The 16,033-nt window shown below is 44.3% G+C and overlaps 1 protein-coding gene across 1 annotated transcript in view; it reads right to left on the bottom strand.

The window, feature by feature from the left end:
• SZRD1 (SUZ RNA binding domain containing 1) overlaps positions 1-15,183 on the bottom strand; it is a 42,091-nt gene extending 26,908 nt beyond the window's left edge. The window contains exon 1 of the mRNA XM_038747251.1: positions 15,133-15,183. Within this exon, the coding sequence (XP_038603179.1) occupies positions 15,133-15,183 (51 nt within the window). The remainder of the gene's footprint in view (positions 1-15,132) is intronic.
• Positions 15,184-16,033: the final 850 nt, after the last annotated feature.

The following is a 16,033-nucleotide window of genomic DNA, read 5'->3' as shown; positions in this document are numbered from 1 at the left end:
CAAGGTAACAATGATTATAATAATTTTGGTATTTGTTAAGCACTTACTATGTGCCAAGCACTGTTTTAAGAGCTGGGGGGGGGGGGGGGGATACAAGGTAATAATGATAATAATAATTTTGGTGTTACGCGCTTATTATGTGCCAAGCACTGTTTTAAGAGCTAGGGGAGGATACAAGGTAATAATGATAATAAAAATTTTGGTATTTGTTAAGCGCTTACTATGTGCCAAGCACTGTTTTAAGAGCTAGGGGGGGATACAAGGTAATAATGATAATAATAATTTTGGTATTTGTTAAGCGCTTACTATGCGCCAAGCACTGTTTTAAGAGCTAGGAGGGGATACAAGGTAATAATGATTATAATAATTTTGGTATTTGTTAAGCGCTTACTACGTGCCAAGCACTGTTTTAAGAGCTAGTGGGGGATACAAGGTAATAATGATTATAATAATTTTGGTATTTGTTAAGCGCTTACTACGTGCCAAGCACTGTTTTAAGAGCTAGGAGGGGATACAAGGTAATAATGATTATAATAATTTTGGTATTTGTTAAGCGCTTACTACGTGCCAAGCACTGTTTTAAGAGCTAGTGGGGGATACAAGGTAATAATGATTATAATAATTTTGGTATTTGTTAAGCGCTTACTACGTGCCAAGCACTGTTTTAAGAGCTAGGAGGGGATACAAGGTAATAATGATTATAATAATTTTGGTATTTGTTAAGCGCTTACTACGTGCCAAGCACTGTTTTAAGAGCTAGTGGGGGATACAAGGTAACAATGATTATAATAATTTTGGTATTTGTTAAGCGCTTACTACGTGCCAAGCACTGTTTTAAGAACTAGGAGGGGATACAAGGTAATAATGATTATAATAATTTTGGTATTTGTTAAGCGCTTACTATGTGCCAAGCACTGTTTTAAGAGCTAGGGGAGGATACAAGGTAATAATGATAATAATAATTTTGGTATTTGTTATGCGCTATGTGCCAAGCACTATTTTAAGAGCTGGGGGAGACACAAGGTAATAATAATAATAATAACTTTGGTATTTGTTAAGCGCTTATTATGTGCCAAGCACTGTTTTAAGAGCTGGGGGGGAAACAAGGTAATAATGATTATAATAATTTTGGTATTTGTTAAGCGCTTACTATGCGCCAAGCACTGTTTTAAGAGCTGGGGGGGGATACAAGGTAATAATGATAATAATAATTTTGATGTTAAGCGCTTATTATGTGCCAAGCACTGTTTTAAGAGCTAGGGGAGGATACAAGGTAATAATGATAATAATAATTTTGGTATTTGTTAAGCACTTACTATGTGCCAAGCATTGTTTTAAGAGCTGGGGGGGGCAACAAGGTAATAATGATTATAATAATTTTGGTATTTGTTAAGCGCTTACTATGTGCCAAGCACTGTTTTAAGAGCTGGGGGGGATACAAGGTAATAATGATAATAATAATTTTGGTATTTGTTAAGCGCTTACTATGTGCCAAGCACTGTTTTAAGAACTGGGGGGGATACAAGGTAATAATGATAATAATAATTTTGGTATTTGTTAAGCGCTTACTATGTGCCAAGCACTATTTTAAGAGCTAGGGGGGGACACAAGGTAATAATGATTATAATAATTTTGGTATTTGTTAAGCGCTTACTATGTGCCAAGCACTGTTTTAACAGCTGGGGGGGAAACAAGGTAATAATGATTATAATAATTTTGGTATTTGTTAAGCGCTTACTATGTGCCAAGCACTGTTTTAAGAGCTGGGGGGGATATAAGGTAATAATGATTATAATAATTTTGGTATTTGTTAAGCGCTTACTATGTGCCAAGCACTGTTTTAAGAGCTGGGGAGGATACAAGGTAATAATGATAATAATAATTTTGATATTTGTTAAGCGCTTACTATGTGCCAAGCACTGTTTTAAGAGCTAGGGGAGGATACAAGGTAATAATGATTATAATAATTTTGGTATTTGTTAAGTGCTTACTATGTGCCAAGCACTGTTTTAAGAGCTGGGGGGGGACACAAGGTAATAATGATTATAATAATTTTGGTATTTGTTAAGCGCTTACTACGTGCCAAGCACTGTTTTAAGAGCTGGGGGGGAAACAAGGTAATAATGATTATAATAATTTTGGTATTTGTTAAGCGCTTACTATGTGCCAAGCACAGTTTTAAGAGCTAAAGGGGGATACAAGGTAATAATGATTATAATAATTTTGGTATTAAGCGCTATGTGCCAAGCACTGTTTTAAGACCTAGGGGGGGATACAAGGTAATAATGATAATAATAATTTTGGTATTTGTTAAGCACTTACTATGCGCCAAGCACAGTTTTAAGAACTGGGGGGGATACAAGGTAATAATGATAATAATAATTTTGGTATTTGTTAAGCGCTTACTATGTGCCAAGCACTATTTTAAGAGCTAGGGGGGGACACAAGGTAATAATGATTATAATAATTTTGGTATTTGTTAAGCGCTTACTATGTGCCAAGCACTGTTTTAACAGCTGGGGGGGAAACAAGGTAATAATGATTATAATAATTTTGGTATTTGTTAAGCGCTTACTATGTGCCAAGCACTGTTTTAAGAGCTGGGGGGGATATAAGGTAATAATGATTATAATAATTTTGGTATTTGTTAAGCGCTTACTATGTGCCAAGCACTGTTTTAAGAGCTGGGGAGGATACAAGGTAATAATGATAATAATAATTTTGATATTTGTTAAGCACTTACTATGTGCCAAGCACTGTTTTAAGAGCTAGGGGAGGATACAAGGTAATAATGATTATAATAATTTTGGTATTTGTTAAGCGCTTACTATGTGCCAAGCACTGTTTTAAGAGCTGGGGGGGGACACAAGGTAATAATGATTATAATAATTTTGGTATTTGTTAAGCGCTTACTACGTGCCAAGCACTGTTTTAAGAGCTGGGGGGGAAACAAGGTAATAATGATTATAATAATTTTGGTATTTGTTAAGCGCTTACTATGTGCCAAGCACAGTTTTAAGAGCTAAAGGGGGATACAAGGTAATAATGATTATAATAATTTTGGTATTAAGCGCTATGTGCCAAGCACTGTTTTAAGACCTAGGGGGGGATACAAGGTAATAATGATAATAATAATTTTGGTATTTGTTAAGCACTTACTATGTGCCAAGCACAGTTTTAAGAGCTGGGGGGGATACAAGGTAATAATGATTATAATAATTTTGGTATTTGTTAAGTGCTTACTACGCGCCAAGCACTGTTTTAAGAGCTAGGAGGGGATACAAGGTAATAATGATTATAATAATTTTGGTATTTGTTAAGCGCTTACTACGTGCCAAGCACTGTTTTAAGAGCTAGGGGAGGATACAAGGTAATAATGATTATAATAATTTTGGTATTTGTTAAGCGCTTACTATGTGCCAAGCACTGTTTTAAGAGCTGGGGGGGGACACAAGGTAATAATGATTATAATAATTTTGGTATTTGTTAAGCGCTTACTACGTGCCAAGCACTGTTTTAAGAGCTGGGGGGGAAACAAGGTAATAATGATTATAATAATTTTGGTATTTGTTAAGCGCTTACTATGTGCCAAGCACAGTTTTAAGAGCTAAAGGGGGATACAAGGTAATAATGATTATAATAATTTTGGTATTAAGCGCTTACTATGTGCCAAGCACTGTTTTAAGACCTAGGGGGGGATACAAGGTAATAATGATAATAATAATTTTGGTATTTGTTAAGCACTTACTATGCGCCAAGCACAGTTTTAAGAGCTGGGGGGGATACAAGGTAATAATGATTATAATAATTTTGGTATTTGTTAAGTGCTTACTACGCGCCAAGCACTGTTTTAAGAGCTAGGAGGGGATACAAGGTAATAATGATTATAATAATTTTGGTATTTGTTAAGCGCTTACTACGTGCCAAGCACTGTTTTAAGAGCTAGGGGGGGATACAAGGTAATAATGATAATAACAATTTTGGTATTTGTTAAGCGCTTACTATGTGCCAAGCACTGTTTTAAGAGCTGGGGGGGATACAAGGTAATAATGATTATAATAATTTTGGTATTTGTTAAGCGCTTACTATGTGCCAAGCACTGTTTTAAGAGCTAGGGGGGGACACAAGGTAATAATGATTATAATAATTTTGGTATTTGTTAAGCGCTTACTATGTGCCAAGCACTGTTTTAAGAGCTGGGGGGGAAACAAGGTAATAATGATTATAATTTTGGTATTTGTTAAGTGCGTACTATGTGCCAAGCACTGTTTTAAGAGCTGGGGGGGAAACAAGGTAATAATGATTATAATTTTGGTATTTGTTAAGCGTGTACTATGTGCCAAGCACTGTTTTAAGAGCTGGGGGGGGATAGAAGGTAATAATGATTATAATAATTTTGGTATTTGTTAAGCGCTTACTATGTGCCAAGCACTGTTTTAAGAGCTGGGGGGGATACAAGGTAATAATGATTATAATAATTTTGGTATTTGTTAAGCGCTTACTATGTGGCAGGCACTGTTAATAATAACAACAACAATGGCATTTATTAAGCGCTTACTATATGCAAAGCACTGTTCTAAGAGCTGGGGCGGTTACAAGGTAATCAGGTTGTCCCACAGGGGGCTCACAGTCTTAATCCCCATTTTACAGATGAGGTCACTGAGGCCCAGGAAAGTTAAGTGACTCGCCCAAAGTCACACAGCTGATTTCTAGACTGTGAGCCCACTGTTGGGTAGGGGCCGTCTCTATATGTTGCCAACATGTACTTCCCAAGCGCTTAGTGCAGTGCTCTGCACACAGTAAGCGCTCAATAAATACGACTGAATGAGTGAATGAATGAATGTGAGCCCGCTGTTGGGTAGGGAACGTCTATGTTGCCAACTTGTACATCCCAAGCGCTCAGTACAGTGCTCTGCACACAGTAAGCGCTCAATAAATACGATCGAATGAGTGAATGAATGAATGTGAGCCTGCTGTTGGGTAGGGAACGTCTATGTTGCCAACTTGTACATCCCAAGCGCTCAGTACAGTGCTCTGCACACAGTAAGCGCTCAATAAATACGATCGAATGAGTGAATGAATGAATGTGAGCCCGCTGTTGGGTAGGGAACGTCTATGTTGCCAACTTGTACATCCCAAGCGCTCAGTACAGTGCTCTGCACACAGTAAGCGCTCAATAAATACGATCGAATGAGTGAATGAATGAATGTGAGCCCGCTGTTGGGTAGGGAACGTCTATGTTGCCAACTTGTACATCCCAAGTGCTTAGTACAGTGCTCTGCACACAGTAAGCGCTCAATACATACGATTGATTGATTGATTGACAATTGGCAGAGCCGGGAATTAGAACCCAGGTCCTCTGAATCACGGGCCTGGGCTCTTTCCACTAGGTCACGCTGCTTCTAATCGATGCTTTCTACTGTTTGAACAGAATACAGGCTCATCACACCGTGGTTTGTTACTTCTAGTTGTCAGAACCATGAAAGCTTGTGCTGCCCTTTGGCCGGTCCTGCCTGTCTGGCCCTTTAATCAATCAATCATATTTACTGAGCGCTTACTATGTGCAGAGCACTGTACTAAGCGCTTGGGAAGTACAAGTTGGTAACATATAGAGACAGTCCCTATTTTCCCCCCCTCTAAAAGTGACGGAAATTAAAACATCTCGTTCTAAGCACTGGGGGAGATCCAAGGTAATCAGGTTGCCCCACGTGGGGTTCAATCAATCAATCAATCAATCGTATTTATCGAGCGCTTACCGTGTGCAGAGCACTGTACTAAGCGCTTGGGATGTACAAGTTGGCAACATACAGAGACGGTCCCTACCCAACAGTGGGCTCACAGTCTTAATCCCCATTTTACGGATGAGGGGACAGAGGAGTGACTTGCCCAAAGTCCCACGGCTGACAAGTGGTGGAGCCGGGATTAGAACCCACGACCTCTCGCTCCCAAGCCCGCGCTCTTTCCACTGAACCCCGCTGATCAGGTGGTCCCACGTGGGGCTCACACTCTTAATCCCCATTTTAATAATAATAATAATGATGACGGCATTTGTTAAACGCTTATAATGTGCCAAGCACCGTTCTAAGCGCCGGGGTGGATACAAGGTGATCAGGTGGTCCCACGTGGGACTCCCAGTCTTCATCCCCATTTTAGTAATAATAATAATAATAGTAACAACAATAATAATAATAATGATGGCATTTGTTCAACGCTTATAATGTGCCAAGCACCATTCTAAGCACCAGGGTGGATACAAGGTGATCAGGTGGTCCCACGTGGGACTCCCAGTCTTCATCCCCATTTTAATAATAACAATAATAATAATAATAATGGCATTTGTTCAACGCTTATAATGTGCCAAGCACTATTCTAAGCACCAGGGTGGATACAAGGTGATCAGGTGGTCCCACGTGGGACTCCCAGTCTTCATCCCCATTTTAATAATAATAATAATAATAATGACGGCATTTGTTAAACGCTTATTATGTGCCAAGCACCGTTCTAAGCACCGGGATGGATACAAGGTGATCAGGTGGTCCCACGTGGGACTCCCAGTCTTCATCCCCATTTTAATAATAATAATAATAATAATAATAATAATAATGACGGCATTTGTTAAACGCTTATAATGTGCCAAGCACCATTCTAAGCACCGGGTGGATACAAGGTGATCAGGTGGTCCCACGTGGGACTCCCAGTCTTCATCCCCATTTTAATAATAATAATAATAATAATAATAATAATAATAATAATGACGGCATTTGTTAAACGCTTATAATGTGCCAAGCACCATTCTAAGCACCGGGTGGATACAAGGTGATCAGGTGGTCCCACGTGGGACTCCCAGTCTTCATCCCCATTTTAACAATAATAATAATAATAATAATAATAATAATGACGGCATTTGTTAAACGCTTATTATGTGCCAAGCACCGTTCTAAGCGCCGGGGTGGGTACAAGGTTATCAGGTGGTCCCACGTGGGACTCCCAGTCTTCATCCCCATTTTAATAATAATAATAACGGCATTTATTAAACGCTTATTATGTGCCAAGCACCGTTCCTAAGCGCCGGGGTGGATACAAGGTGATCAGGTGGTCCCACGTGGGGCTCACACTCTTAATCCCGATTTTAATAATAATAATAATAATGACGGCATTTGTTAAACGCTTATTATGTGCCAAGCACCCTTCTAAGCGCCGGGGTGGATACAAGGTGATCAGGTGGTCCCACGCGGGGCTCACAATCTTCATCCCCATTTTCCAAATGAGATCACTGAGGCCTGGAGAATACTAATAATAATGATGGCATTTGTTAAGCGCTAACTATGTGCCAAGCACTGTTCTAAGCGCTGGGGGGGATACAAGGTGATCAGGCGGTCCCACGGGGGGCTCCCAGTCTTCACCCCCATTTTAATAATAATAATGACGGCATTTGTTAAGCGCTTATTATGTGCCAAGCACTGTTCTAAGCACTGGGGGGGGGGGGTACAAGGTGATCAGGTGGTCCCACGTGGGGCTCACGGTCTTCATCCCCATTTTAATAAGAAGAAGAATAATGACGTCATTTGTTAAGCACTTACTATATGCCAAGCACTGTTCTAAGCACTGGGGGGGAAATACAAGGTGATCAGGTGGTCTCATGTGGGGCTCCCGGTCTTCACCCCCATTTTAATAATAATAATAACAATAATAATAATAATAATAATAATAACGACGGCATTTGTTAAGCGCTTACTATGTGCCACAAGCACTATTCTAAGTGCTGGGGGGATACAAGGTGATCAGGTGGTCCCACGTGGGGCTCACACTCTTCATCCCCATTTTAATAAGAAGAATAATAATGACGGAATTTTTAAGCACTTACTATATGCCAAGCACTGTTCTAAGTGCTGGGAGGGGGATACAAGGTGATCAGGTTGTCCCACGTGGGGCTCCCAGTCTTCATCCCCATTTTAATAATAATACTATTTCTTAAGCGCTTACTATGTGCCAAGCACTGTTCTAAGCGCTGGGGGGAGAGAAGGTGATCAGGTTGTTCCACATGGGACTTCCAGTCTTCATCCCCATTTTAATAATAATAATAATAATATTTGTTAAGCGCTTACCATGTGCCAAGCACTGTTCTAAGCGCTGGGGGGGATACAAGGTGATCAGGGTGGTCCCATGTGGGGCTCGCAGTCTGCAGCGTGGCTCAGTGGAAAGAGCCCGGGCTCTGGAGTCAGAGGTCATGGGTTCAAATCCCAACTCTGCCACTTCTCAGCTGTGTGCCTTTGGCTAAGTCACTTCCCTTCTCTGGGCCTCAGTACCTCATCTGTAAAATGGGGATTAAGACTGTGAGCCCCCTGTGGGACAACCTGATCACCTTGTGACCTCCCCAGCGCTTAGAACAGTGCTTTGCACATAGTAAGCGCTTAATAAATGCCATCATTAATCCCTCTTTTACAGTTGAGGAAACAGAGGCAAAGACAAGTTAAGTAACTTGCCCGAGGTCACACAGCAAGGGTACCTCTGTGTGCTCTGCACACAGTAAGCGCTCAATAAATACGATTGATTGATTACCTCATCTGTAAAATGGGGATTAAGACTGTGAGCCCGCCGTGGGACAACCTGATCACCTCCCCAGAACTTAGAACAGTGCTTTGCACATAGTAAGTGCTTAATAAATGCCATCATTATTATTATTAATCCCCATTTTCCAGATAAGGGAACTGAGGCCCGGGAGAAGTGAAGCGACTCGCCCAGGGCCACACAGCAGACAAGCGGTGGAGCCAGGATTCGAACCCACGCCCTGTAACCATTTATTCATTCATTCAGTCATATTTATTGAGTGCTTACTGTGTGCAGAGCACTGTACTAAGCGCTTGGGAAATACAAGTTGGCAACAAGTTGACCGCCAAGCCCCGCTGTCCCCTCCCCACCCCGGAGCACATGAAGTGTAAAATGGTTGCTCCGATCTAGACTGTGAGCCCACTGTTGGGTAGGGACAGTCTCTATATGTTGCTAACTTGTACTTCCCAAGCGCTTAGTACAGTGCTCTGCACACAGTAAGCGCTCAATAAATACGATTGAATGGATGAATGAATGAATGTGAGCCCGCTGTTGGTTAGGGACCTTCTCTAGATGTTGCCAACTTGTGCTTCCCAAGCGCTTAGTACAGTGCTCTGCACACAGGAAGCACTCAACAAATACAATTGAATGAATGAATGAATGAATGTGAGCCCGCTGTTGGGTAGGGACCGTCTCTCCATGTTGCCAACTTGGACTTCCCAAGCGCTTAGTACAGTGCTCTGCACACAGTAAGCGCTCAATATGATTGAATGAATGAATGATTGTACTTCCCAAGCACTTAGTCCAGCACTCTGCACACAGGAAGCGCTCAATAAATACGACTGAATGAATGAATGATGGTACTTCCCAAGCGCTTAGTCCAGTGCTCTGCACACAAGTGCTCAATAAATACGATTGAATGAATGAATGAATGTGCGCCCACTGTGGGGTAGGGACCGTCTCTAGATGTTGCCAACTTGTATTTCCCAAGCGCTTACTCCAGTGCTCTGCACACAGTAAGCGCTCAATAAATACGATTGAATGAATGAATGATTGTACTTCCCAAGCGCTTAGTCCAGCACTCTGCACACAGGAAGCGCTCAATAAACACAACTGAATGAATGAATGTGAGCCCGCCGTTGGGTAGGGACCGTCTCTAGATGTTGCCAAGTTGGACTTCCCAAGCGCTTAGTCCAGTGCTCCGCACACAGTAAGCGCTCAATAAATACGATTGAGCGAATGAATGATTGTACTTCCCAAGCGCTTAGTCCAGTGCTCCGCACACAGTAAGCGCTCAATAAATACAACTGAACGAATGACTGAATGAGCCCGCTGTTGGGTAGGGACTGTCTCTAGATGTTGCCAACTTGTATTTCCCAAGCGCTTAGTCCAGTGCTCTGCACAGTCAGCGCTCAATAAAAACGACTGAATGAATGAATGACTGTCCTTCCCAAGCGCTTAGTCCGGCGCTCTGCACACAGTAGGCGCTCAATAAATACTATTGAGTGAATGAATGACTGTCCTTCCCAAGCGCTTCGTCCAGCGCTCTGCACACAGTAAGCGCTCACTAAATACGACTGAATGAATGACTGTCCTTCCCAAGCGCTTCGTCCAGTGGTCTGCACACAATAAGCGCTCAATAAATACGATCGAATGAATGAATGATTGTCCTTCCCAAGCGCTTAGTCCAGCGCTCTCACACAGTAAGCGCTCAATCAATACGATTGAATGAATGAATGAATGATTACACTTCCCAAGCGCTTCGTCCAGCGCTCTGCACAGTCAGCGCTCAATAAATACGACTGAATGAATGATTGTCCTTCCCAAGCGCTTAGTCCAGCGCTCTCACACAGTAGGTGCTCAATCAATACGACTGAATGAATGATTATACTTCCCAAGCACTTCGTCCAGCGCTCTGCACACAGTAAGCGCTCAATAAATACGATTGAATGAATGACTGTCCTTCCCAAGCACTTCGTCCAGCGCTCTGCACACAGTAAGCGCTCAATAAATACGATTGAGTGAATGAATGATTGTCCTTCCCAAGCGCTTGGTCCAGTGCTCTGCACACAGTAAGCGCTCAATAAATACGATTGAGTGAATGAATGATTGTCCATCCCAAGCGGTTAGTCCAAAGGTCTCACACAGTAAGCACTCAATAAATACGATTGAATGAATGATTGTCCTTCCCAAGCGCTTAGTCCAGCGCTCTGCACACAGTAAGCGCTCAATCAATACGACTGAATGAATGAATGAATGATTGCCCTTCCCAAGCGCTTCGTCCGGCGCTCTGCACACAGTAAGCGCTCAATCAATACGATTGAGTGAATGATTGATTGTACTTCCCAAGCGCTTAGTCCAGCGCTCTCACACAGCAAGCGCTCAATAAATACGATTGAATGAATGACTGTCCTTCCCAAGCGCTTAGTGCAGCACTCTCACACAGTAAACGCTCAATCAATACGACTGAATGAGTAAATGATTGTCCTTCCCAAGCGCTTAGTCCAGCGCTCTGCACACAGTAAGCGCTCAATACGATTGAATGAATGAATGATTATACTTCCCAAGCGCTTCGTCCAGCGCTCTGCACACAGTAGGCGCTCAATCAATACGACTGAATGAATGAATGACTGTCCTTCCCAAGCGCTTAGTCCAGCGCTCTCACACAGTAAGCGCTCAATGAATACGATTGAGTGAATGAATGATTGTCCTTCCCAAGCGCTTAGTCCAGCGCTCTCACACAGTAAGTGCTCAATAAATACGATTGAATGAACGAATGATTATACTTCCCAAGCGCTTCGTCCAGCGCTCTGCACACAGTAGGCGCTCAATCAATACGACTGAATGAACGAATGATTGTCCTTCCCAAGCGCTTCGTCCAGCGCTCTGCACACAGTAGGCGCTCAATAAATACGACTGAGTGAATGAATGATTATACTTCCCAAGCGCTTTGTCCAGCGCTCTGCACATAGTAAGAGCTCAATAAATACAACTGAATGAATGATTGACCTTCCCAAGCGCTTAGTCCAGCGCTATGCACACAGTAAGCGCTCAATCAATACGAATGAATGAATGAATGACTGTCCTTCCCAAGTGCTTCGTCCAGCACTCTGCACACAGTAGGCGCTCAATCAATACGACTGAATGAATGACTGTCCTTCCCAAGCGCTTCGTCCAGTGCTCTGCACACAGTAGGCGCTCAATAAATACGATTGAATGAATGAATGATTGTCCTTCCCAAGCACTTCGTCCAGCGCTCTGCACACAGTAGGCGCTCAATCAATACGACTGAATGAATGAATGACTGTCCTTCCCAAGCGCTTAGTCCAGCGCTCTCACACAGTAGGCGCTCAATCAATACGACTGAATGAATGAATGATTGCCCTTCCCAAGCGCTTCGTCCAGCGCTCTGCACACAGTAAGTGCTCAATCAATACAACTGAATGAATGAATGATTGTCCTTCCCAAGTGCTCAGTCCAGCGCTCTGCACACAGTAGGCGCTCAATCAATACGATTGAATGAATGAATTATTGTTCTTCCCAAGCGCTCAGTCCAGCGCTCTCACATAGTAAGCGCTCAATGAATACGATTGAATGAATGAATGATTACACTTCCCAAGCGCTTTGTCCAGCGCTCTGCACACAGTCAGCGCCCAATAAATACGAATGAATGAATGATTGCCCTTCCCAAGCGCTTAGTCCAGCGCTCTCACACAGTAGGCGCTCAATCAATACGACTGAATGAATGAATGATTATACTTCCCAAGCGCTTCGTCCAGCGCTCTGCACACAGTCAGCGCCCAATAAATACGAATGAATGAATGATTGCCCTTCCCAAGCGCTTAGTCCAGCGCTCTCACACAGTAGGCGCTCAATCAATACGACTGAATGAATGAATGATTATACTTCCCAAGCGCTTCGTCCAGCGCTCTGCACACAGTAAGTGCTCAATCAATACGACTGAATGAATGAATGACTGTCCTTCCCAAGCGCTCAGTCCAGTGCTCTGCACACAGTAGGCGCTCAATCAATACGATTGAATGAATGAATGATTATACTTCCCAAGCGCTTCGTCCAGCGCTCTGCACATAGTAGGCGCTCAATCAATACGATTGAATGAATGAATGATTGTCCTTCCCAAGCGCTTCGTCCAGCGCTCTGCACACAGTAGGCGCTCAATCAATACGACTGAATGAATGAATGACTGTCCTTCCCAAGCGCTTCGTCCAGCGCTCTGCACACAGTAGGCGCTCAATCAATACGACTGAATGAATGAATGACTGTCCTTCCCAAGCGCTTAGTCCAGCGCTCTCACACAGTAGGCGCTCAATCAATACGACTGAATGAATGAATGATTATACTTCCCAAGCGCTTCGTCCAGCGCTCTGCACACAGTAAGCGCTCAATCAATACGATTGAATGAATGAATTATTGTTCTTCCCAAGCGCTCAGTCCAGCGCTCTGCACACAGTAGGCGCTCAATCAATACGATTGAATGAATGAATGATTATACTTCCCAAGCGCTTCGTCCAGCGCTCTGCACACAGTAGGCGCTCAATCAATACGACTGAATGAATGAATGATTGCCCTTCCCAAGCGCTTAGTCCAGCGCTCTCACACAGTAGGCGCTCAATCAATACGACTGAATGAATGAATGATTATACTTCCCAAGCGCTTCGTCCAGCGCTCTGCACACAGTAAGTGCTCAATCAATACGACTGAATGAATGAATGATTGTCCTTCCCAAGCGCTTAGTCCAGCGCTCTGCACACAGTAAGCGCTCAATCAATACGATTGAATGAATGAATCATTGTTCTTCCCAAGCGCTCAGTCCAGCGCTCTGCACACAGTAGGCGCTCAATCAATACGACTGAATGAATGAATGATTATACTTCCCAAGCGCTTCGTCCAGCGCTCTGCACATAGTAGGCGCTCAATCAATACGATTGAATGAATGAATGATTGTCCTTCCCAAGCGCTCAGTCCAGCGCTCTGCACACAGTAAGCGCTCAATCAATACGATTGAATGAATGAATGATTATACTTCCCAAGTGCTTCCTCCAGCGCTCTGCACACAGTAAGAGCTCAATAAATACAACTGAATGAATGAATGAATGATTGTCCTCCCCAAGCGCTTCGTCCAGCGCTCTGCACACAGTAGGCGCTCAATCAATACGATTGAATGAATGAATGATTGTCCTTCCCAAGCGCTTCGTCCAGCGCTCTGCACACAGTAGGCGCTCAATCAATACGACTGAATGAATGAATGACTGTCCTTCCCAAGCGCTTCGTCCAGCGCTCTGCACACAGTAGGCGCTCAATCAATACGACTGAATGAATGAATGACTGTCCTTCCCAAGCGCTTCGTCCAGCGCTCTGCACACAGTAGGCGCTCAATCAATACGACTGAATGAATGAATGACTGTCCTTCCCAAGCGCTTAGTCCAGCGCTCTGCACACAGTAAGCGCTCAATCAATACGACTGAATGAATGAATGACTGTCCTTCCCAAGCGCTCAGTCCAGCGCTCTCACACAGTAGGCGCTCAATCAATACGACTGAATGAATGAATGATTATACTTCCCAAGCGCTTCGTCCAGCGCTCTGCACACAGTAAGCGCTCAATCAATACGACTGAATGAATGAATCATTGTTCTTCCCAAGCGCTCAGTCCAGCGCTCTGCACACAGTAGGCGCTCAATCAATACGATTGAATGAATGAATGATTATACTTCCCAAGCGCTTCGTCCAGCGCTCTGCACATAGTAGGCGCTCAATCAATACGATTGAATGAATGAATGACTGTCCTTCCCAAGCGCTTCGTCCAGCGCTCTGCACACAGTAGGCGCTCAATCAATACGACTGAATGAATGAATGACTGTCCTTCCCAAGCGCTTCGTCCAGCGCTCTGCACACAGTAAGCGCTCAATCAATACGATTGAATGAATGAATGATTGTCCTTCCCAAGCGCTTCGTCCAGCGCTCTGCACACAGTAGGCGCTCAATCAATACGATTGAATGAATGAATGATTGTCCTTCCCAAGCGCTCAGTCCAGCGCTCTCACACAGTAAGCGCTCAATAAATACGACTGAATGAATGAAGGAGTGAACGGGGCGCCCCGGGGGAGAACCTCTGAGGGGAAGAAGAGGGGAGGGTCCGGGTGCGAATTCAGCGGTGTGACTTTGGGCCCGTCACTTCACTCCTCTGGGCCTCAGTTCCCTCCTCTGTAAAATGGGGACGAAGACCGCGAGCCCCACGTGGGGCAACCTGATGACCCCGTAACCTCCCCGGCGCTTGGAACGGCGCTTGGCACGTAGTAAGCGCTTAATCAATGCCCTTATATATAAAAAAAAATTCGGCCGACTGAGGGGTGGGGGGAGAAATGTGTCGCGGCCCCTTTAAGAGGCCTGCAGGGCGCGCGCGCGCGGCCGCCTGAGGCCTCCCGTCCCGACCGGTCCGCGCCGGCCCGAACCGGTATCCGAGCCCGGCCCGAACCCGAGCCGAACCCGGCCCGAACCCGAGCCGAACCCGAGGAGCCGAACCCCCGGCGCTCCTCCCCGTCCTCCTCCTCCTCCTCCTCCTCACCCCGCTGTCTGCCGCCTCCTCCCAGCTCTCAGCGACCTCCTCATCTTCCATCTTACTCGCCACTTCCCCCCCCCCCCCCCCCGCGCCTGCGCACGGAGCCCCGCCGCCCGCCCGGGCGCGCGCGCACGCACGCACCGCGCAGGCGCGCCCCGCCCGCCTCGCATTCAGGCCCGGCGGCCATGTCGGAGAAGGGCGTTGAGGGAGGGCGGGTCGCCATCTTTTCGAAGGGCAGCGCCCCCGCCGAGGAGGACGGGCCTCTCCAGTTTGGGCGGTGAAGCCGAAAGGAGCCATCTTGTCTGAGGGCAGAGAAGCCTCAGAACTATTTCGTCAGCGGTTCATTCATTCATTCATCCATCCATTCATTCATCATCATCATCATCAATCGTATTTATTGAGCGCTTACTGTGTGAATGCACACAGGATGCATTCATTCATGCATCCATCCATAATAATAATGGCATTTATTAAGCGCTTACTATGTGCAAAGCACTGTTCTAAGCGCTGGGGAGGTTACAAGGTGATCAGGTTGTCCCACGGGGGGCTCACAGTCTTCATTTATTTATTTATTTTATTTGTACATATCTATTTTATTTATTTATTTTATTTTATTTTATTTTGTAAGTATGTTTGGCCTTGTTCTCTGTCTCCCCCTTTTAGACTGTGAGCCCACTGTTGGGTAGTAGGGACCGTCTCTAGATGTTGCCAATTTGTACTTCCCAAGCGCTTAGTACACTGCTCTGCACATAGTAAGCGCTCAATAAATACGATTGATGATGATCCCCATTTTACAGATGAGGGAACTGAGGCCCAGAGAAGTTAAGCGACTCGCCCAAAGTCACCCAGCTGACATCCATCCATTCACTCATTCATCCATTCATTCATCCATCTATCTATCCATTCA

Source organism: Tachyglossus aculeatus, chromosome 5 (genome assembly GCF_015852505.1).
Source record: "Tachyglossus aculeatus isolate mTacAcu1 chromosome 5, mTacAcu1.pri, whole genome shotgun sequence".
NCBI classification, from domain to species: Eukaryota; Metazoa; Chordata; class Mammalia; order Monotremata; family Tachyglossidae; genus Tachyglossus; species Tachyglossus aculeatus.
Note: the sequence above shows the minus strand (reverse complement) of the source record. Positions and strands in the feature narration are given on the sequence as shown.